At 43.3% G+C, this 17,641-nt stretch overlaps 1 protein-coding gene across 1 annotated transcript in view; it reads left to right on the forward strand.

Annotated features, from left to right (window-relative positions):
• LOC125461936 (collagen alpha-1(XVII) chain-like) overlaps nucleotides 1-17,641 on the forward strand; it is an 83,314-nt gene that overhangs the window by 44,131 nt on the left and 21,542 nt on the right. The window contains exons 27-46 of the mRNA XM_048551319.2: nucleotides 17-61; nucleotides 736-762; nucleotides 1,560-1,613; nucleotides 2,364-2,399; nucleotides 2,536-2,571; nucleotides 3,533-3,595; nucleotides 4,254-4,289; nucleotides 4,871-4,924; nucleotides 5,838-5,876; nucleotides 6,189-6,260; nucleotides 6,946-6,996; nucleotides 7,281-7,340; nucleotides 8,834-8,884; nucleotides 9,461-9,502; nucleotides 10,396-10,467; nucleotides 12,415-12,474; nucleotides 13,023-13,085; nucleotides 13,749-13,817; nucleotides 16,001-16,132; nucleotides 17,267-17,359. Of these exons, the coding sequence (XP_048407276.2) occupies nucleotides 17-61; nucleotides 736-762; nucleotides 1,560-1,613; nucleotides 2,364-2,399; nucleotides 2,536-2,571; nucleotides 3,533-3,595; nucleotides 4,254-4,289; nucleotides 4,871-4,924; nucleotides 5,838-5,876; nucleotides 6,189-6,260; nucleotides 6,946-6,996; nucleotides 7,281-7,340; nucleotides 8,834-8,884; nucleotides 9,461-9,502; nucleotides 10,396-10,467; nucleotides 12,415-12,474; nucleotides 13,023-13,085; nucleotides 13,749-13,817; nucleotides 16,001-16,132; nucleotides 17,267-17,359 (1,155 nt within the window). The remainder of the gene's footprint in view (nucleotides 1-16; nucleotides 62-735; nucleotides 763-1,559; nucleotides 1,614-2,363; nucleotides 2,400-2,535; nucleotides 2,572-3,532; nucleotides 3,596-4,253; nucleotides 4,290-4,870; nucleotides 4,925-5,837; nucleotides 5,877-6,188; nucleotides 6,261-6,945; nucleotides 6,997-7,280; nucleotides 7,341-8,833; nucleotides 8,885-9,460; nucleotides 9,503-10,395; nucleotides 10,468-12,414; nucleotides 12,475-13,022; nucleotides 13,086-13,748; nucleotides 13,818-16,000; nucleotides 16,133-17,266; nucleotides 17,360-17,641) is intronic.

Consider the following 17,641-nt stretch of genomic DNA (forward strand, 5'->3'; position numbering starts at 1 on the left):
TTGTTTTGCTTTTTAGGTGAACCAGGTCTACCTGGCCTCCCAGGACTACCAGGAACAAAAGGTAAATGTAAAGGTTTAATTGATCACTCAGTCCAGATGATGCATCTCCGAGAGAGGTTAGAACCCTACACAACTGAGTGCACCATTTGTATTTAGAAATCTTGTTTGCTACAGAAACAATTATTCAAGAGATAACAAAAAAGAGTAGAAAAAGGAGTCAGGAAAGAAGTTGCAGACAAATTAAGAAAGTAAAAAGAAAAACACATCATCAAGAAATATAAAAATAAATAGTGAAATAGTCTACAGACACAAAGCCAACAACAAAATAACCATCACAACAGAATCAGAGCTACTGAGAGATCACGTGATAAACTTAATGGTAACAACTGCGAAATGCAGAAATATCAGATAATTATGTCACCTCAGAATTTACAAGTTTACGTGAACAGTTTGCTCTCTGTAGTATAAAAAATGTTTCTTGAGAAGTTGCAAAACTAGTTGACAAAAATAATACTGGAACTGAGTGAAGACTCACTAGGCCAATTGGACTCTTTCTGTGCCGTAGGGATTCTGTGATTCACTCAATGCAGCGTACTCTAGTCAGGATCATCCAGTGAGATTGCAAATTTCCAGTCATGTTGAAGTCTCAAGGTTAATTTCCACCAATCAACAATTTTTTCAATCTGCCAGTTTCAGATGCAGTGTGAGCTATTTCAACCTCTCTCTTTCCCACAGGTATCACTGGAATGCCTGGTTCTCAAGGTAACTAGATTTTCTCAATCTCTGGTAAGACATTTTGGTGTTGACCTTTTTTGTCAGTAAGAAACTTTCAATGTGGTACAGAGAGTGAAGGTAGAACCGTGCACAGCAGAGTGCCTGCCATCATTGGCAGTGTCCCACCGTGACTATGAATTGTGGAACAGATTCTAAACTTACCAGTTCTTTTAATTCATGTGTGTTCACAAAGATAGACAAACACTACGGTTCTGAATATTCTCTCTCCGATGGTCAGTGGCAGTGTTTGAAGATCAGCATTGGAACTTGGAATTCTCCAAGTCTTTGCCAACATTCCCCAGTAAACAGATTATTGATTATGGCTTGTGGAGACTTCCAATACAACAGTCAGTGTAGCACCAATCATTCATTAGCTGTAATGAACTTTAGGTCATTTTGAGAATGTGGAAGATCCATCATCATTGCAAGTTCCTCTTTCTTCTGTGGGAAAGTTTGTTTTAATGACAACAATACCTGCAACATTTCATGTTTCCACTCAAATGGACCATCCCTTTTAGTCAGGACCCACCCAAGTAGGTGTGGGTCAAGGAAGTACCTGTCTACGATAATCCATAAACTTTCAATGAGAAATCTGTGTCTCTACCATAGAGACATGTTCCCAGTTTCTCACTGCGTAGTGTCTAAGCATGAGGCTAAATCTGTACCATTGCACGGATCTATCACTTCACAGAAACTGATGAATCTGAGAAGTAAGAATCTGGCAGGAGAAGAATGTGAATAGAATAATTTGTGATAATTAATCCAAGATTATTCCGTCTCTGTAGGCCCTCCAGGATCACAAGGGTTCAAAGGTGACTCTGGACTTCCAGGTTCTAAAGGTAAGCTCTCAGGAACATCCAATCATTGATTAGTCAATGAGATGGGAATTGTTTATTTATGAATGGACAAGGAAGACTCTAAAGGTAAAACTTCACCTGTAAGAAAATAACTACAAAGTCAGTAAATGACCACTTGAAATTGTTTCTACCACAATTCCTCCAAATTTTTTCATTGATCCATGATCCATTCATCATCTGAAAGACCATGTGAACAAACTATTGCCGCAACTTTAACTGGGCCAAATGCACGAATTAATTTTTTAGTGTTTTACAGACTTACTTATGAATTTGTAGCATGCCTATCTAAACTCCATTCAAAATCAAGAAATGCAGAATTATTGGAAAGTTGGATGCCTGGAAGGTGGAAACAGATTCCAAGAGGAAATTGGATAAATGTTTGAAGGAAGAAAAATTTGCATGGCTATGGGGAATAGATTGGGAAAATGGATAGTTCGTTTGATGAGTAGCTTTGTCTTGTGCAGTAACAGTTGCTGATCAAAAAGGTCAAAGCATCACATTGCCATTGTGTTTTCCTCAGTTTGTGCCTTGTAATAGCAACCCCACTCACAGGGAGGCAGGCTTGTTTTCCTCATATTCATTTTCTGATGTCAAAAATGCAGCCTTTCTTGAAGGTCCCCTGTTTCTGTGATACCCGTGTCATTCTGTCCATTACATAGTGACACTTATTCTATTGATGCGTTTCTAGCCATTCCTCAACATTTTCAACTTAGCTTTTGCCTTTGCTTCCAGGTGAAAGAGGATCAAGTGGCATTCCCGGACCTAAAGGTAATGATACAGTAAAGAATGCCCTTTCACTACTAGCACTTATTGCATTCCAATATCGAGCCTCAATCTCAAGCCTATATTCCTGAGGATTTTAGTTTTTGTGTTTTATAATTATTCCCTTGTGTTTCTGTTTCAGGTGATGCAGGAGAGAGAGGTGCTCGTGGTTTACAGGGTAAGTAACTTTTTTTTAACAGGGAAAATTTCATTATGAAACACACAGAGTCTAATGAACACAGTAACAAAAATAGAAATTACTGGAGAAACTCATCAGGTCAAGCAACATCAGTGGATAGAAAGCAGAGTTAATGTTTCAAGTTTAGTATGACTCTTCTGCCATAGCGTTAACTTTATTTTCCCTGCACAAATGCTGCCAGACCTGCTGAATTGCTCCAGCAATTTCTGTTTTGTTACAGATTTCCAACATTCACAGTTCTTTCTTTTATTCAAATGAACTCAGTGATGTGGCTTTGTCCACAGTATTTCCAAGCACTAATGAAACTTTCCAAAGTTGAACGGCTCCTGAGTCATAAAGATGATGATATCAGAATCCATTTACAGGTCATGCTTTGAGCTGGTGTAAATAACAGAAACAGAGGTTGGAATGTTTTGACAGAAATCCAAATCCCACAGTTAGAAAGTATAACAGCAACACAATTGTGCAGTGACCTCCTCTCCTTTAATGACCTTGTGGTTAGTGGGTGAGGGATCTGCTGTGATCAAGGGCAGCTGCACTAATTGGACATATTCGTCATATCCAATCTTGTCACTGGTTAACTGGCACCTTGCCCACCCAGTGTATTACTTACACAGCAAATTAGAAAATAAATAGACTCAGTTCCCCAAGTGAATGATTCCCAACTGCAAGAAATCTAAGAACTTTGGCAATAATTTAATAGCCAATAGCAGAAAAATTACATTGGAGACAGTAACGACAATTTATTTCTGAGTGGCCAGTGGACTGAGCCATCAACATTCATTCTCTGTGCTGTGAGTGAGGTGATAACTGAAAGGGGACTGCCTTAGTGGCTGGAACTCCTCTCTCTCTCCTGGTCCAACATGATCCCAACAATAGAGCAAGAAGAAAGTTGGATGATTTTCATCCACATTAATTGCCTTTCCTGCACCCCCTACAGGTGAACAAGGTCTTCGAGGGCTGCCTGGTGTCCCAGGAGAACCAGGGCAGAAAGGATCGACTGGTGAGTAATCAGGCCACACTCCACACACTTAAACTCTCATTCCTTCCTTCCTTTACCCTCTGCCAGTCTCCCTCTGTTATTCACAACCTAGATGCTGTGAAAGCCCCCTGTAATCATGACCACTTCATTTACCTCAGCTTCCCTCCTCCTCTTCCTCTTTTTCATCCTCTTGTCTGATGCCCTGACCTCTTAGCTGCCATCCTGAATAGAAAAAAAAGCACAGGGTCTGTGCTAATTCTTCCTGGCCAGGAAGAGAATTCATTGATCTGTGCCATGGACCCACGATCTATACTGTGGGTAAAAAAAAATCCTGCCTGTCTGACTGTGACAGCATTAGGGTGTCTGAGTTATACTGTCAGAGTCTACAGGAAGTGTCTGTGTGATCCCCTACCCTCTGAGGCTGTTGCTGGGGTTAGTGACCCAATATCAGTGAGCAGTATGTACTAAGCATGCAATTGGGGATATAATGGGGTTCTGGCGTGTAGGGATTATTGGGTGATTTTTGTGGGGGATTTTTGGAGTTTTGGTTTTAAGGGGATTTGAGGAGGATCAGGGGGTGCTGCAAAGTGTTTCATGGCATCTTGGTGTGGGGTCCTGAGAATTGCAGGCTGTGCTGCCGTGCGATGGGCTTCTTAATTTTCCTCTGCTCCTTTCTCAGGTTCTCAAGGAGCTGATGGTCACCGTGGCCTCCGAGGTAAATGTCCCTGATGGGTAGAGGGCGCTTCAGTGAGGGAGAGGGAATGAGGACGAGTGGGGGTGGGCTGAGGGAGAATGGGGGAGGGGTATTGAGGCAAGTGAGGGAGAGACATTGGAATGAGTGAGGAAGGGGGTTTGAGGTGAGTGAGGGAGGAAAATTAGGATGAGTGGAAGGGAGATTGGGATATGTGAGTGAGCAGGATCTGGGTGAGTGAGGGAGGGGCATTGGGATGAGTGGAAGGGAGATTGGGGTGAGTGAGTTGGGGGGAATTATGATGAGTGGAAGGAAGATTGGGGTGACAGAGGGGGATTGGGATGAGGGGAAGTTGGTATGAGGAGAGTATGAGGGGTATCGAGGTAAACAGGAGGGAGATTGAGGTGTGTGGGATTTGAATGAGGGAAGAAATCGTAGAGAGATGGAGTGGAGGACGGATATTGGAATGAGGGAAGGGGTGATGGGGAGGAGAGGTGAACCTGTCAAGAAGGTGTAAATCGCAGGAGGGGCAATGGGGGAATAGGGGAAGGGCAGTTTGGGGGATGGATGAATGATTAGATAATCTCTTGTTTTTTGGCCATTAGGTGAACCAGGAGCTCGAGGTTTACCAGGACTACCAGGAATTGCAGGCCCCCCTGGTGAGTAACAGAGGCTGCATCGTAGGGTACCTAGTTAGGAGCTCCTTCCTGAATACGATGTTTCAATACACTGCCTGATCAGCTGACTGAATGCCAGCAACGCAACTGGACCTTGTGACCCAGCATCCTGCTTAGAGCTATTCAGCTGCTAAGGGAAATGGAAACTTGGCCTCCAGTGCGAGGCGTGAGGTAACAAAGTAAAATAAAGCTTGCCATTTCTGCAGTGCCAATATGATCTCAGCATGTCCAAAATGCTTTACAACAAATGAAGCAGGTTAAACAGTACTCACTGTTATAGAGACAAAATCAGCACTCATCTTTAAGCACAACAAATGCAATTGTAGCAAGGTAATTACTAGTTGATCCGTTTATGGCAAGGACTGTAAGTTGCCAAGGGTACATGGGATCATTGACTGCCACCTGACACGAACTCTTGGGAAAGTCTCAGTTGAAAGATGATCTCTGTGACAGTGTGGCTCTCCCTCAGTACTGACCCTCCGACAGTGTCGCGCTCCCTCAGTACTGGCCCTCCAACAGTGTGGCGCTCCTTCAGTACTGGCCCTCCAACATTGTGGCACTCCCTCAGTACTGGCCCTCCAAGAATGCAGTGCTCCCTCAGTACTGGCCCTCCAACAGTGTCGCGCTCCCTCAGTACTGGCCCTCCAACAGTGTCGCGCTCCCTCAGTACTGGCCCTCCAACAGTGTGGCGCTCCCTCAGTACTGGCCCTCCAACAGTGTGGCGCTCCCTCAGTACTGACCGTCTCACAATGCGGTGCTCCCTCAGAACTGCATTAGATGTGAGTGGTAGATTATCTCTGCTCTGGGACTTTAGCTCCGTGAGATGAGCAATGTGAGTAGTCAACCTGATATATTGGACATTTTTCATGCTCTAAGTGTTGACTTTTTGTTACAGGTCAACCCGGTGCACCAGGAAAGGTCATTAACTACAGCGGTGAGTGGATTAGTAGTTGACTCAGTCACTTAGAACTTAATAGCAAGTGGCTATTCAGTCCCTTGAATCTGTTACACTAGAACAGGATGAAGCCATTAGCCCTTTGTGCCTGTTACACTGTCCCCTGAACCCGTTACAGCGTAACAGAAGGGGGCCATTCAGTCTTCTAAACCTGTTCTGCTATTCCATGTGATCATGTTTGATCTGTGATCTCAGCCACTGTATTTCCCTTGCCCCAATGTGCCTAGGACATAGAATATTGTCCTGTTGCCTCTGTGGAAGTTAAACCTGTTTAATTTCACTCTTTCTCAGGGTCAAATGGAAATCCAGTTGTACAGGGACCGCCAGGACCTCCCGGACCACCTGGGCTCCCAGGACAATCAGGTACACATTAATATGAATGGCTGACAAGAAATACACCTCTTCCACTGCCAGCTAATGTCAGAAAGCTGCAGGAGTTTACAGAGCCTCTGCTAACCTACCAAACTAGGACACAGAATTCAACACTCACCATTCTAAACACCACTTGATCGTGCAACGTTTATCTGGGTTTAACATTCAGCCTATTGTGTTGGGAATACAAAGCAAGAACTTTACACAATATCCATCCCTGTGCTGCACTTGTCCTGGAACAGTGCGGAAGGAGTTTTACTCTGTATCTAATCCCATGCTGTACTATTTTGGGAGGACTCATTGAGTTGGAAAACTTCCAGTTTGTAATTCTTGTTCTCTGCCTATGTTAACGCACTTTCCCTTCTCGTTACTTTTCCTTTCTCTGCTTTTTCTTCCTTTTGCTCTCTCCTCCTCCTCTCCTGTTTCTGACAGTGTTATTGTACAAAGACAGGATGCAGTGACCAGCTTAAAGCAGAAGAAGCCATTTCTGTTCTGTCAAACAGAGAGAAATTTGAGTGAAAGTGTTAATATTTATGATATCCACATGGAGTCTTGGTTGTCCTTTTTGCCTAATGACTCATTGGCTCCCTTGCTGTCACTTTCCCACTATCTGATACGTCTTTATTTTAATATGGAACCTTACTAAATCCATTTTACTCTGTGCCTTATCTCACAGGCGAGAGTATTGTTGGACCCCCAGGACCTCCAGGACCTGCAGGCCCTAAAGGTGAGTACGTTGCTTTTGACTGAATGACAAGGAGGGACAAATGGCTAAGCTCTTGCTGGAGAATCTGGGTCTTCACTCTGGAGGAAGGTGCAGATGTGGGAAGGAGTAAATCGAGGAGCTGAGGGGTGGGGAGAATTACAGAAGCGTGTGTATGGGTGTGGGGTGTGAGGGGAAGGAAGAGGTGTAGGAATGAGGAGTGCACTGCAGAGGGTGGCTGAGTTGTCTTTATCGATTTGTAATTAACACCAGTCTGTGCCAGATGATATTTCCATTCTGCTTCTTAGGGGCCTCCGTTGAAGGACCTCGGGGACCACCCGGACTGCCCGGTGCTGCTGGTGTTCCAGGTGAGTGTTTGACACCATTGTGTTTCAGAGTCTCTGACAGGAACCATTCTGAGACAGTATCCCAGTTGGAACAGTTTGTGTTAACTCTAAGCTCAGAGACTGTAGTCACCTATTATCATGAGCCAATCATTAGAGATGACCAGGCATTGATGTAACCAATGTTTAATCAATCTGTAAGTCTTATTTACAAAGAATATAAAAGATTGTTTTTCAGCCAATTTGCTCAGAGCAAGGTCCAACAAAATACAGTGAGATAATGATCAGACAATGCATTTGTTTATCATGGTTGCGGGAGGAATCTTCATCAGTTTACTGGAAGAATTCTCTTTTTTTTAGAACTATACAAATAACAGGCCTGCCTCTGATGTACTGGCCCTTTTACAGTGCAGCCCTCCCTCAGTACTGGCCCTTTTACAGTGCAGCCCTCCCTCAGTCATGACCCTTTTACAGTGCAGCCCTCCCTCAGTACTGGCCCTTTTACAGTGCAGCACTCCCTCAGTATTGGCCCTTTTACAGTGCGGCACTCCCTCAGTATTGGCCCTTTTACAGTGCAGCCCTCCCTCAGTACTGGCCCTTTTACAGTGCAGCCGTCCCTCAGTAGTGACCCTTTTACAATGCAGCACTCCCTCAGTACTGGCCCTTTTACAGTGCGGCACTCCCTCAGTACTGGCCCTTTTACAGTGCGGCACTCCCTCAGTATCAGTAATGATTTTGTGAGTTGGATTGATTTGTACTGGGACTTGAAGCTCTGACCTTTTGGCTCACAGAGGGTGGGGCACATTAATTCTGACAATACATAAACCTCAGTGAATTTCTAGCTCAGCTTGTTTTACCTGGTGTGGTTACAAAGGTTGAGAGAAGGTTGTTCTCTCAGTGACTGCTTGACCACTAGTCCATCTCCTCCAGTCTGCCTGGTGGTTTATCTTGGGTCCAGGAAGAGGTGTGCCTCTGCTAAGGTCCAGAATCTGATTGGTACCTCAGCAAAGAGATGTTGGTTATCACATCCAAGAACAGCCATTCAGCTGGCAGAGATTCCCCTCAAAGTGGGCTTGACATGAACAACTCAGTCAGAAACTGTCCAATAAGTCCCACAAGTAGAGCACAGTTCAGGCTTAAACAGTCATGGAGCTTTCTGCAGCAACTGAGCACTGAAAAACTGAGGTAAATGATATCAGACTTGCTGCAGGAACAGCCTCATGGCATTTCCCAGCTCTGCATTTGTACAATCTCTGCAAAGTGGTTCGTCAAGACTACAGCATGAACACTCCTCACTCACCTCTCACTCTACCTGTCCTCCAGCTGCAAGCACCGGTTTCAACAGACCACAGATGTAATTGTTCAGTACCCAGCTTACAGGGTCTAACCCTCGATATAGAAATAGCTACTCAGCTGTAAGGTGTAACAAACCTGTGGGTAACATTCGAGTAACTATTTAACACAGGAGAGTGTTAAGATGATTGAACATTTCTGATCGAACTTACTGTTTCTCACAGGACCTCGATTAACTGGCCCACCTGGACCCCCAGGACCTCCTGGACCTCAAGGTAAACATGAGATGTTAATTCTAACTTTTACAGAATTTTTACTCAGCAGTTCCAGCAGCATCTGTGGAGAGTGTCCAGAATGACTCTCCTTTGGAACTTAGATGACTCAAAGTATTAACTGTTTCTCTCACCACAAAAACTGCAGACCTGTTGAGTTTCTCCAGCATTTTCTGTTTTTGTTTAATTTCTTCAGCATCCACAGGATTTTGCTTTTAATGTACTTTTCAGTTGTCTTTGCCCCATTTCCCCATCTGTTGCCACACACACTGCAGCCTATTTGTTTCACTGGGGTATATTGGAGTGTTACAGCGAAGGATATGGATGTATCAGAGTGTTATAATCATCAGTGCAGTCATATCAGAGTGTTTACAATGAGATGTGTAGGGATATCAGATTATTAGTGTGGGTGTGTGGGATATATCAGTGTTACGGTGAGGGGTGTGGTGTATATCAGATTATTACAGTGAAAGGTGCAGTGTTTTTCAGAATGTTACAGAGATGGGTGCAGTATATATCAGTGTTACAGTGTAACATTGGAAACTGTTATGCTTATGGATTCCCGATTTCTTTGTGCAGGTGAAGCTGGTCAACCAGGATTACCCGGTGTCTCTGGTGGTGGTAAGTATCACTGTGGCCATGTCCCCATGTAAATCACCATCATAACCAAAAGGAATAAGAGCAGGCATAGACCACATGGCACTTTCTGTCTGTCCCACCATTCAATTGAATCATGGCTAATCTTAGGCTTCAACTCCATTTTTCTATTCACTCCCCACATCCACTGATTCCCTGAGCACTAAAAATCTGTCTCCTTTACCCTTAAGTATATTCAACAATGAAGCATTAACAAATTCTCCGGGGTAGGGGATCCCACAGGTTCACCATTCTCTGACTGAAGCCATTTCTCATCTCGATCCTAAATGATCAGCCCTTCTACTGACCTTATGTCATCATTTTCCAGACTCCCTGACCAGTCAAGAACAGCCTATCAGCAGTGATCCTGTCAAGCCCCTTCAGAATTTTATACATCGCAATTGCCTCTCATTCCTACCTTCAGGGCATATAGTCCAATTTACTCTCCTATTGCATTCATGTGACCAGTGTCTGTTCCCTGGGCATGATTGTATCCCCAATCCCAGACCACTTTCTGAATGGTATAATTGATTGCAGAGGGATTGGTGAAGGCTCTATTGGGATGGATTTTCCATCAGCAGCTTGGATATTCTACCCAGGTGCCTGCACCCAGCAGGAAGGGATGTTCAACCCACTGTGATCCCAGCTAATTTGATCAGACATCATTGTAGAAATTGGGTGAGGGGTGAATGGGACTATTCCTGTCTGATGGGAATGATGTGTCAGTGGATACCACTTATACCTGAACATCATTCTAAGAGACTGGAAGAGCTGCATAGATGTTTCCCTCGGCCCTTTCCGATAGTAACGGTGCAGGTTCTGTCATTCCCAACACCGATAGTTTAACCTCACTGACTTCCTCTGTTCTGACTCAACAGGTGATTCATATGTTCCTGGCCCTCCAGGACCACCAGGACCCCCTGGACCTCCTGGACAGAAAGGTGACAGAGGTCAGTCTGCAGATTGAAATTGGATTCTCCAAAATTCACTGACAGAGCTCCTAACTGCACTTGTATGTGACAAAACCAACTTTCCCTCCTGAGTCAAAAATCTTAGCCTGATGCAGGAGAGGAAGTAAAGAGCCTGTGTGGTGTGTGTCTCAATGAATGGAGAGGGTGGCTGCTTTTAGAATAAACTATAGTCTGCAGTTCTCATGTGTTACATTATACTTGCTCTGAGAAGGTGATGGTGAGCTGCCTGCTTAATCTCATCTGTAGGAGATTTGATACAAACTGAGTGGCTTGCTAGATCCTTTCACAGGGTATTTAAGGGCAGCCAAGTTAATGTGGCACTGGAGTCATTGAAAGGCCTAGGCTGAGTGAGGAAAGCAGGTTCCCTTTCCTGACGGCCATTTATAATACAATTGGCTTTTTAATGACAATCTAACAGATTTGTGGTCACTTTCACAGAGACCAGCCTTATTATCAGCTTTAAAATAGAAAATAAATTGAAGGTCTCAAACAGCTATAGTGCGATTTGAACTCTTACTGGCTCATTATTAGTTTGATAACAGATGCCCTATACTTTCAACTCATGTTTCTGACATACTCAATTTTATGTTACAATCCTGCTGGGGATCATTAACACTTAAAGAGAAATCGAATACCTTGTTTTAACCAATAGAACTTTGTTACAATATTAAACTTTTCAGACAAAATGCAAACTTTATGCAAAAGAGTTGAATAGAACAAATGCAAACAACTTTACAGTACAGTTTATAATTAAAGTAGTTAACTTTATTTCTTACTTCCCCCAAGAGTTCTTAAGACACAAATTATAACGTTATTTACTTTCATAGGTAGTATGCATAAGTGGGTACATTCAGCTGTAAAACTATCCTTGGCATCAAGTATTCTCAGGTTAACTTTTATTTACCCTGTCTTGACTATGGACATCCAGTTCGTTGCTCTCATTGTTTTTCCGATACTTCTCAGATAATTCAGCTGATTACTTTCTGATTAAAAACACTTTGAGGACCACAGTTATTTCTTTGACGAGTGCCTAACTATGCAGTCATCTGGTTTCTGTTCTCCCACAAGATTGAAACTAGGATTAAGCTTCACCTATTCTTCACACAATGAATGATGAAATAATGTTTTACTCTTGCTTGTAGCGCAGGTGTAGCCAGCTATCATTCACATCAGCTAATTCCTCTCAATGAGCTGCAAACTGTACACGGTTTAAACTGAAACTCTAAACCGTCAGCAAAAAGACCCTAAAAAATTTGGCGAACTCTCCCAACATCCCCCTCCAGGCTCTACCAGTCTTAATGAAACACAGTCTGCTTTGGGCCCAAATCTGCCTTTTGGTTAATTGCTTTTCATTTACAATTACTTCTTTGATCGGAAGAAGTACATAAATTTTATAACCTTCCAGGGTTTACTGAGTGCTTATAACTAACCTCGCCTTAACTCCCAAAATATAAGCATCTTTCTGGATGGTCCTTCCTATTGCAGATATCAGTCTCCTGTACTTCAGCTAAGTAAGCCCACTGGTAGTTTTATGAACTTACCTTTTATTGCTGTTAGCTTTTTAAAGTAAAATGACCCCTAACCTGGTCTAATAGGCTTCAAGCTTGCCTTAACTGTCTGTATGCCATTTCCTACATTTAATCTCCAAAACCTAAAGCTAAGAAATTATATGCCAAAAGACATGAACCATAAACTAGATATTCACAAATACCTCAAACAATGACAGTCTCATATTTCATACAATGGCGCTCTAAAGACTTCCTCAGAAGTGGAACTAAGTCCCTGTTTCACAGTTTAATGTTTATTATAAGGGGTGCTTTGCACCAAGGGATGCGGTATCACCCAATTTCCACATCATTCTCCATAAACACATAGCAGAACATTCACTCCCACTCTCATTCTTTCCTTATCTCTTTGTGTTGCCAGGTGACAGAGGAGAGGTTGGAATTCCAGGAGCTCCAGGTATTCCTGGAAGATCGTCACGAGGTAGGAATATTGTTCCCTCATATTCTGCTCTGTACTTACTAGATTCCTGTCCAGGATTGTGTGTTGAGTCAATAACTGGGCAGCAAGTGTTAGCTGTAGAGTGGTGCTAGTTATGACCTGTCCCTGGATTGTGCTGTGGTTGATGAGGGGGCTGTTTTAACTGGGATCAGTGTATCCAGTTTGGAATGAGGAACATGAGCCATTGATTCCTGCAAGGACAGGAAATGCACAAGGAACTTTTCCACAGTGTTCTTCATCTTCTTCAGGGGTACTGTAGAAAATTGCTTCACAGTTTTTGAAATATAGTTGCTCTTGTAATGCAGAAAACGAGATCAAATTTGAACACAGCAAAATCTCAAGAACAGTGATGTGAGCATTTCCAAGATTGTCTAAATCTTCAAGGCCAGGTCTTGAGGAATTGTAGCTGAAGAGCTAGTTCTCAGTCAGTGTATGTGGGGCCTGAAAAGGATACAGGGATTATCAGATGGGTTATAATTATAGTTTGTTACTCAGAGTGTTACTTATTACCCTGTATCTATCAATCCCAGTTATAACGAATGGTGGAGGACTTCAAGGACCCCCTGGACCTCCTGGCCCACCAGGACCACAAGGTGAGACTTAGTCCAAAGGAATTATTTGTTGTACCTCTCAGCATGCATAGCTGTTTGATAGTCAAGGATACTGCTGTAATAGACACTTCTTGTCAAAGATTTTTCTCTTAGATTCATCAGGATAATTTGCAACAAATGGCAAAGTAAAGGAAAACAGCATTTATAGGGGAGTGCTCTGATTTGTTGGTAAATGGACTCTGGTTGAAGGGTGATCATGAAAAATGCATCAGTTAATAAAAATTGATGGTTAACTGTTAAGCTTCAATTAAAATTTAAGCAATGTGGCCAATGTCTCTATGGTGTCTCCTTGCAGTTGAAGTGTATTAAATTTAATTTCACCTGGGAAAACCCCTGATATCAATCAGAACCCCAGAGATCCTAGCTCGTCTGGGGGGACCCTGTTGTGGCACAGTGATAGTGTCTCTATCCTGGACCAGGAGGCTGGTTAAGACCAGGGGTGTGTACAAACATCTGTGAACAGTTTGATTAGAAAAGTAGGTTAAAATGAAAGGGAACTTAGCATCAAGGATAAACCAGTATGTAATACTGAGGCCGATGGTAGCTTTGAGATGTATTAGTGTCATCTTGGTAAACCATACTGTGACCTATACTCAGGACATGTAGCCTGCTTTTCTGCCCTTTAACCTCCCCTGCACTCTACAGGTCCTCCAGGAGAATCCGGATCAACTTCCAGGGCTAATGTTAGACAGACAGTGATGGAATACCTCCAGAGTGAGTATTCATTGTAACACTTGCGAGATTGTACTGACACTTAGAGTGGGTAGGTATATTCTATACGGAAAATATACCATTCAGGAGGCAAATATTGTGTGGATGGTATATGATATAGGATAGTTTTTGTTTGCCGCACAACCAGGTGAAGAGGGGTGAATCAGGTCCCTTTTTTATACTCCTGCCCCTCAGTAATATCTTAGTTTCTTTTTAGCACACAGCTATATTACACTTGATTAAAATTATGGGGTCAGTTACAAGGCCCTCTTGAGTAAAAGAAAGGGAAATTATGTTACTCATTAACCCCGAAGAAAAATAATAAAATGCAACAGCAAACACACATCCACAAACAGAGGTAAAATATTTCAAAAGTGAGGAGCGGTTAAGAAGGTGAAGAATATATAGTTTAGGACATCCTTGGTGACCTTAAGATGTTAGATCTTCACCAGGGGCCAGGTTATTTAATGGATGCCCCTTGTCCTCAGCAGTGGCAAAATGTGTCATTTTCCCTGAATTTGGTGAACAGTTGTTTCTCCAGTTTGTTCTAACACTGCTCTGTTTATCGAGAGACTGAGAGAAATGGACTGGGAAAGTGGGAGAGTCTTCTGGCACTTGCTGGAACAATTTTTTTTTTGTTTCTGCACTTCCCAAAAGATGTTTGCCTGAAATCCAATTCTCTTCTGTATTCCCATGTACGGCATCATTGTTTTTACAAGCTCGTAGTCTGCAGGTGGCATGTGTCCCAGTATGTGACATTTTCAGGAAGGTATAACTAAAGATAGGATTTAAGTAAAAGTAGCCAATTTTCTTTTAATGGTTTCATGAGCTTTTCTCAACCTGGTCAGGTAACGACTGTGGCCAACTTTGAGACACCACTTTCTCTTCATTTTAAAACCAGTTTAAACCATGAAAACATTCAGTGGTTAAAATTTTAAAAAGGTCCATATTTTACTATTTATATACTGTTCGAGGGGTTTACTGTATGGTGGAGTTACATTACTTGGAGAGTCTATGCTACAGAGAGGCATACACTGGAAGCATATTGTGCAGGGGTTGTGTTGCACAGCAGGTGTGTGTTGTTTTCGGAATGGCAACTGGTGACACGTGGTGTCCCGCAGGGTTCAGTGTTGGGGCCACAGCTGTTCACTTTATATATTAATGATCTGCATGAAGGGACTAGGGGCATTCTGGCGAAGTTTGCCGATGATACGAAGATAGGTGGACAGGCAGGTAGTACTGAGGAGGTGGGGAAGCTGCAGAAAGATCTAGACAGTTTAGGAGAGTGGTCCAGGAAATGGCTGATGAAATTCAATGTGAGCAAATGCAAGGTTTTGCACTTTGGAACAAAAAGTACAGGCATGGACTATTTTCTAAATGGTGAGAAAAGTCATAAAGCAGAAGTACAAAGGGATCTGGGAGTGTTGGCCCAGGATTCTCTAAGGGTTAACTTGCAGGTAGAGTCCATGATTCAGAAAGCAAATGTAACGTTGTTGTTTATCTCAGGAGGGTTGGAATATAAAAGCAGTGATGTGCTTCTGAGGCTTTATAAAGCTCTAGTTAGGCCCCATTTAGAATACTGTGTCCAATTTTGGGCCCCACACCTCAGGAAGGACATACTGGCGCTAGAGCGTGTCCAGCAGAGATTCACACGGATGATCCCTGGAATGGTAGGTTTAAAGTACAATGAACAGCTGACGATCCTGAGATTGTACTCTTTAGAGTTTAGAAGGTTGAGGGGCGATCTAATAGAAACTGACAAGATAAAGTATGGCTTAGAAAGGGTGGACGCTGGGAAGTTGTTTCAGTTAGGCGGGGAGACTAGGACCCGTGGGCACAGCCTTAGAATTAGAGGGGGTAAATTTAAAACGGAAATGAGGAGACATTTCTTCAGCCAGAGAGTGGTGGGCTTGTGGAATTCATTGCCACGGAGCGCAGTGGAGGCCGGGACGTTGAATGTCTTCAAGGCAGAGATTGATAAATTCTTGATCTCACAAGGAATCAAGGGCTACGGGGAGAGTGCAGGGAAGTGGAGTTGAAATGCCCATCAGCCATGATGAAATGGCAGAGTGAACTTGATGGGCCAAATGATCTTACTTCCAATCCTATGACTTATGGTCTTATGTTCAGAGAAGTTTACTGTGCCTACATGAGGGGTTTCAGCCAATCTGATTGGTGTCTTTCAGCTGATGGTGTCCACCGATCAATTGTGGGACCACCAGGACCACCTGGACCACCCGGTCCTAAAGGCGATCGTGGAGCAATCGGACGTCAGGAATATTCAGAAATCTCCACACAAGTCATTGACTACATGAGAAGTAAGATTGGTCTTCCCAGTGGCTGAGTGTCAAAACCCTCTTCCCATCTTGCCCCTGTGTGCAATAGTACAGAAAGATCCCAAGTTCCATCTTTGGACCTCAGTACCACAATAATGTAGGCTTTTTGCTCATTCATGGACTCTGCTCATTCATGGAGACAGAGTGTTCTGGGGGCAGTGCAGGGGATGTTCAGGTACTGTAGGGGAAGGGATGGAGTGGTGGAATGAGGGCACTATCTCTGTGAGAAATAGTCAACTGTCATTCAAAATCTGCAATATCAGAAGGAGAGTAACCAGAGCCAGCTGTTCCCCAGCATTATCCAGTGCCCATGGAACTGCCCCCAGCCCAGGAGCAACTCGGTAGCCTTGGAACAAGTGCATGCATGTACCCAGACCAGGACTATTCCCAAACCCACGACTGACCAACAGCTTGGGAATAACAAGAACAGAAGTTGCTGACAAAGCTCAGCAGGCCTGACAGCACCTGCGAAGAGAAATCAGAGTTCACGTTTCAGGTCCGATGACCCTTCCTTAGAACAGCTTGGAAATGTCACGCCCAGCCCTGGGTATGGGACTGTTCACTCTCACCCTCACCAAGTCTGGTTTCCCAGACAGCAAAGATCCTGGGAGAAGATAAAAGCTGATTATTGGATGAAGGTGTCAAACAGCTAAAGTCGCAAATCTTGGGAAGTTAGGTTAGAGCTGGATTATGCCCATCACCCTTTGAACCCTTTCAGCCAATGACCATGGGAAAGTTATTAATAATGTCAGGATGATCATTGTCCCCTTCCCCATCTTAATCTGAAGGTTAGTTGTCATCCAATCAAAGACCTACGCTTCCTATTTTCCAAAACACTGCATTGACAATAAGGCGGATATGGTGTCTGATAAATCTTTGACATCAGTTCAATGGAATATTATAATCTCGGTGATCCTGGTCATTTTTATGACCTTTTGTATCTTCCTTTTCTTTTTACTTGCTGGAAACTTGTTCATGCTCATGAAGACCATTTCCTACCATAACAGCAGTTAAACAAGATCTCATATTATCCAGGAAATAGATCCAGAGGAATAGGGTCATGTTGGGATTAAGACTGGTCAACTGGGCAACTTTCAAACAAATGTATTTTTTCAGGTTCAGGTGTGGGTTTCGGTGCGAGAGGACCTCCAGGACCCCCTGGTCCTCCAGGAACAATATCGAATGCTGACCTGTCTCTCTACCTTCAGAGTAAGTATGGTGTCAGCTGGGAATGAGTTGTGAGGGCTTACACTCTCTCTAGCTGAGAATAGGATGATGCAATGACATTGATGCTGTGAATGAGACTGGGATCTACAGTGAGGGCCTGTACAACACACACACATACTACAAATATCCCCCAGTAAAACGATCAGCTTAGAATTTGTGCTGTTGGTTAATGACTTTGGCTAAATTTCTCTGCAGAGAGTTGTTGTTGATTTGATGAGTTGAGTAGCTTCCTTCTCTACCATAACCATGCTATGATTCCAGCAC

The sequence above is a fragment of the Stegostoma tigrinum genome, chromosome 20 (assembly GCF_030684315.1).
Source record: "Stegostoma tigrinum isolate sSteTig4 chromosome 20, sSteTig4.hap1, whole genome shotgun sequence".
NCBI lineage: Eukaryota > Metazoa > Chordata > Chondrichthyes > Orectolobiformes > Stegostomatidae > Stegostoma > Stegostoma tigrinum.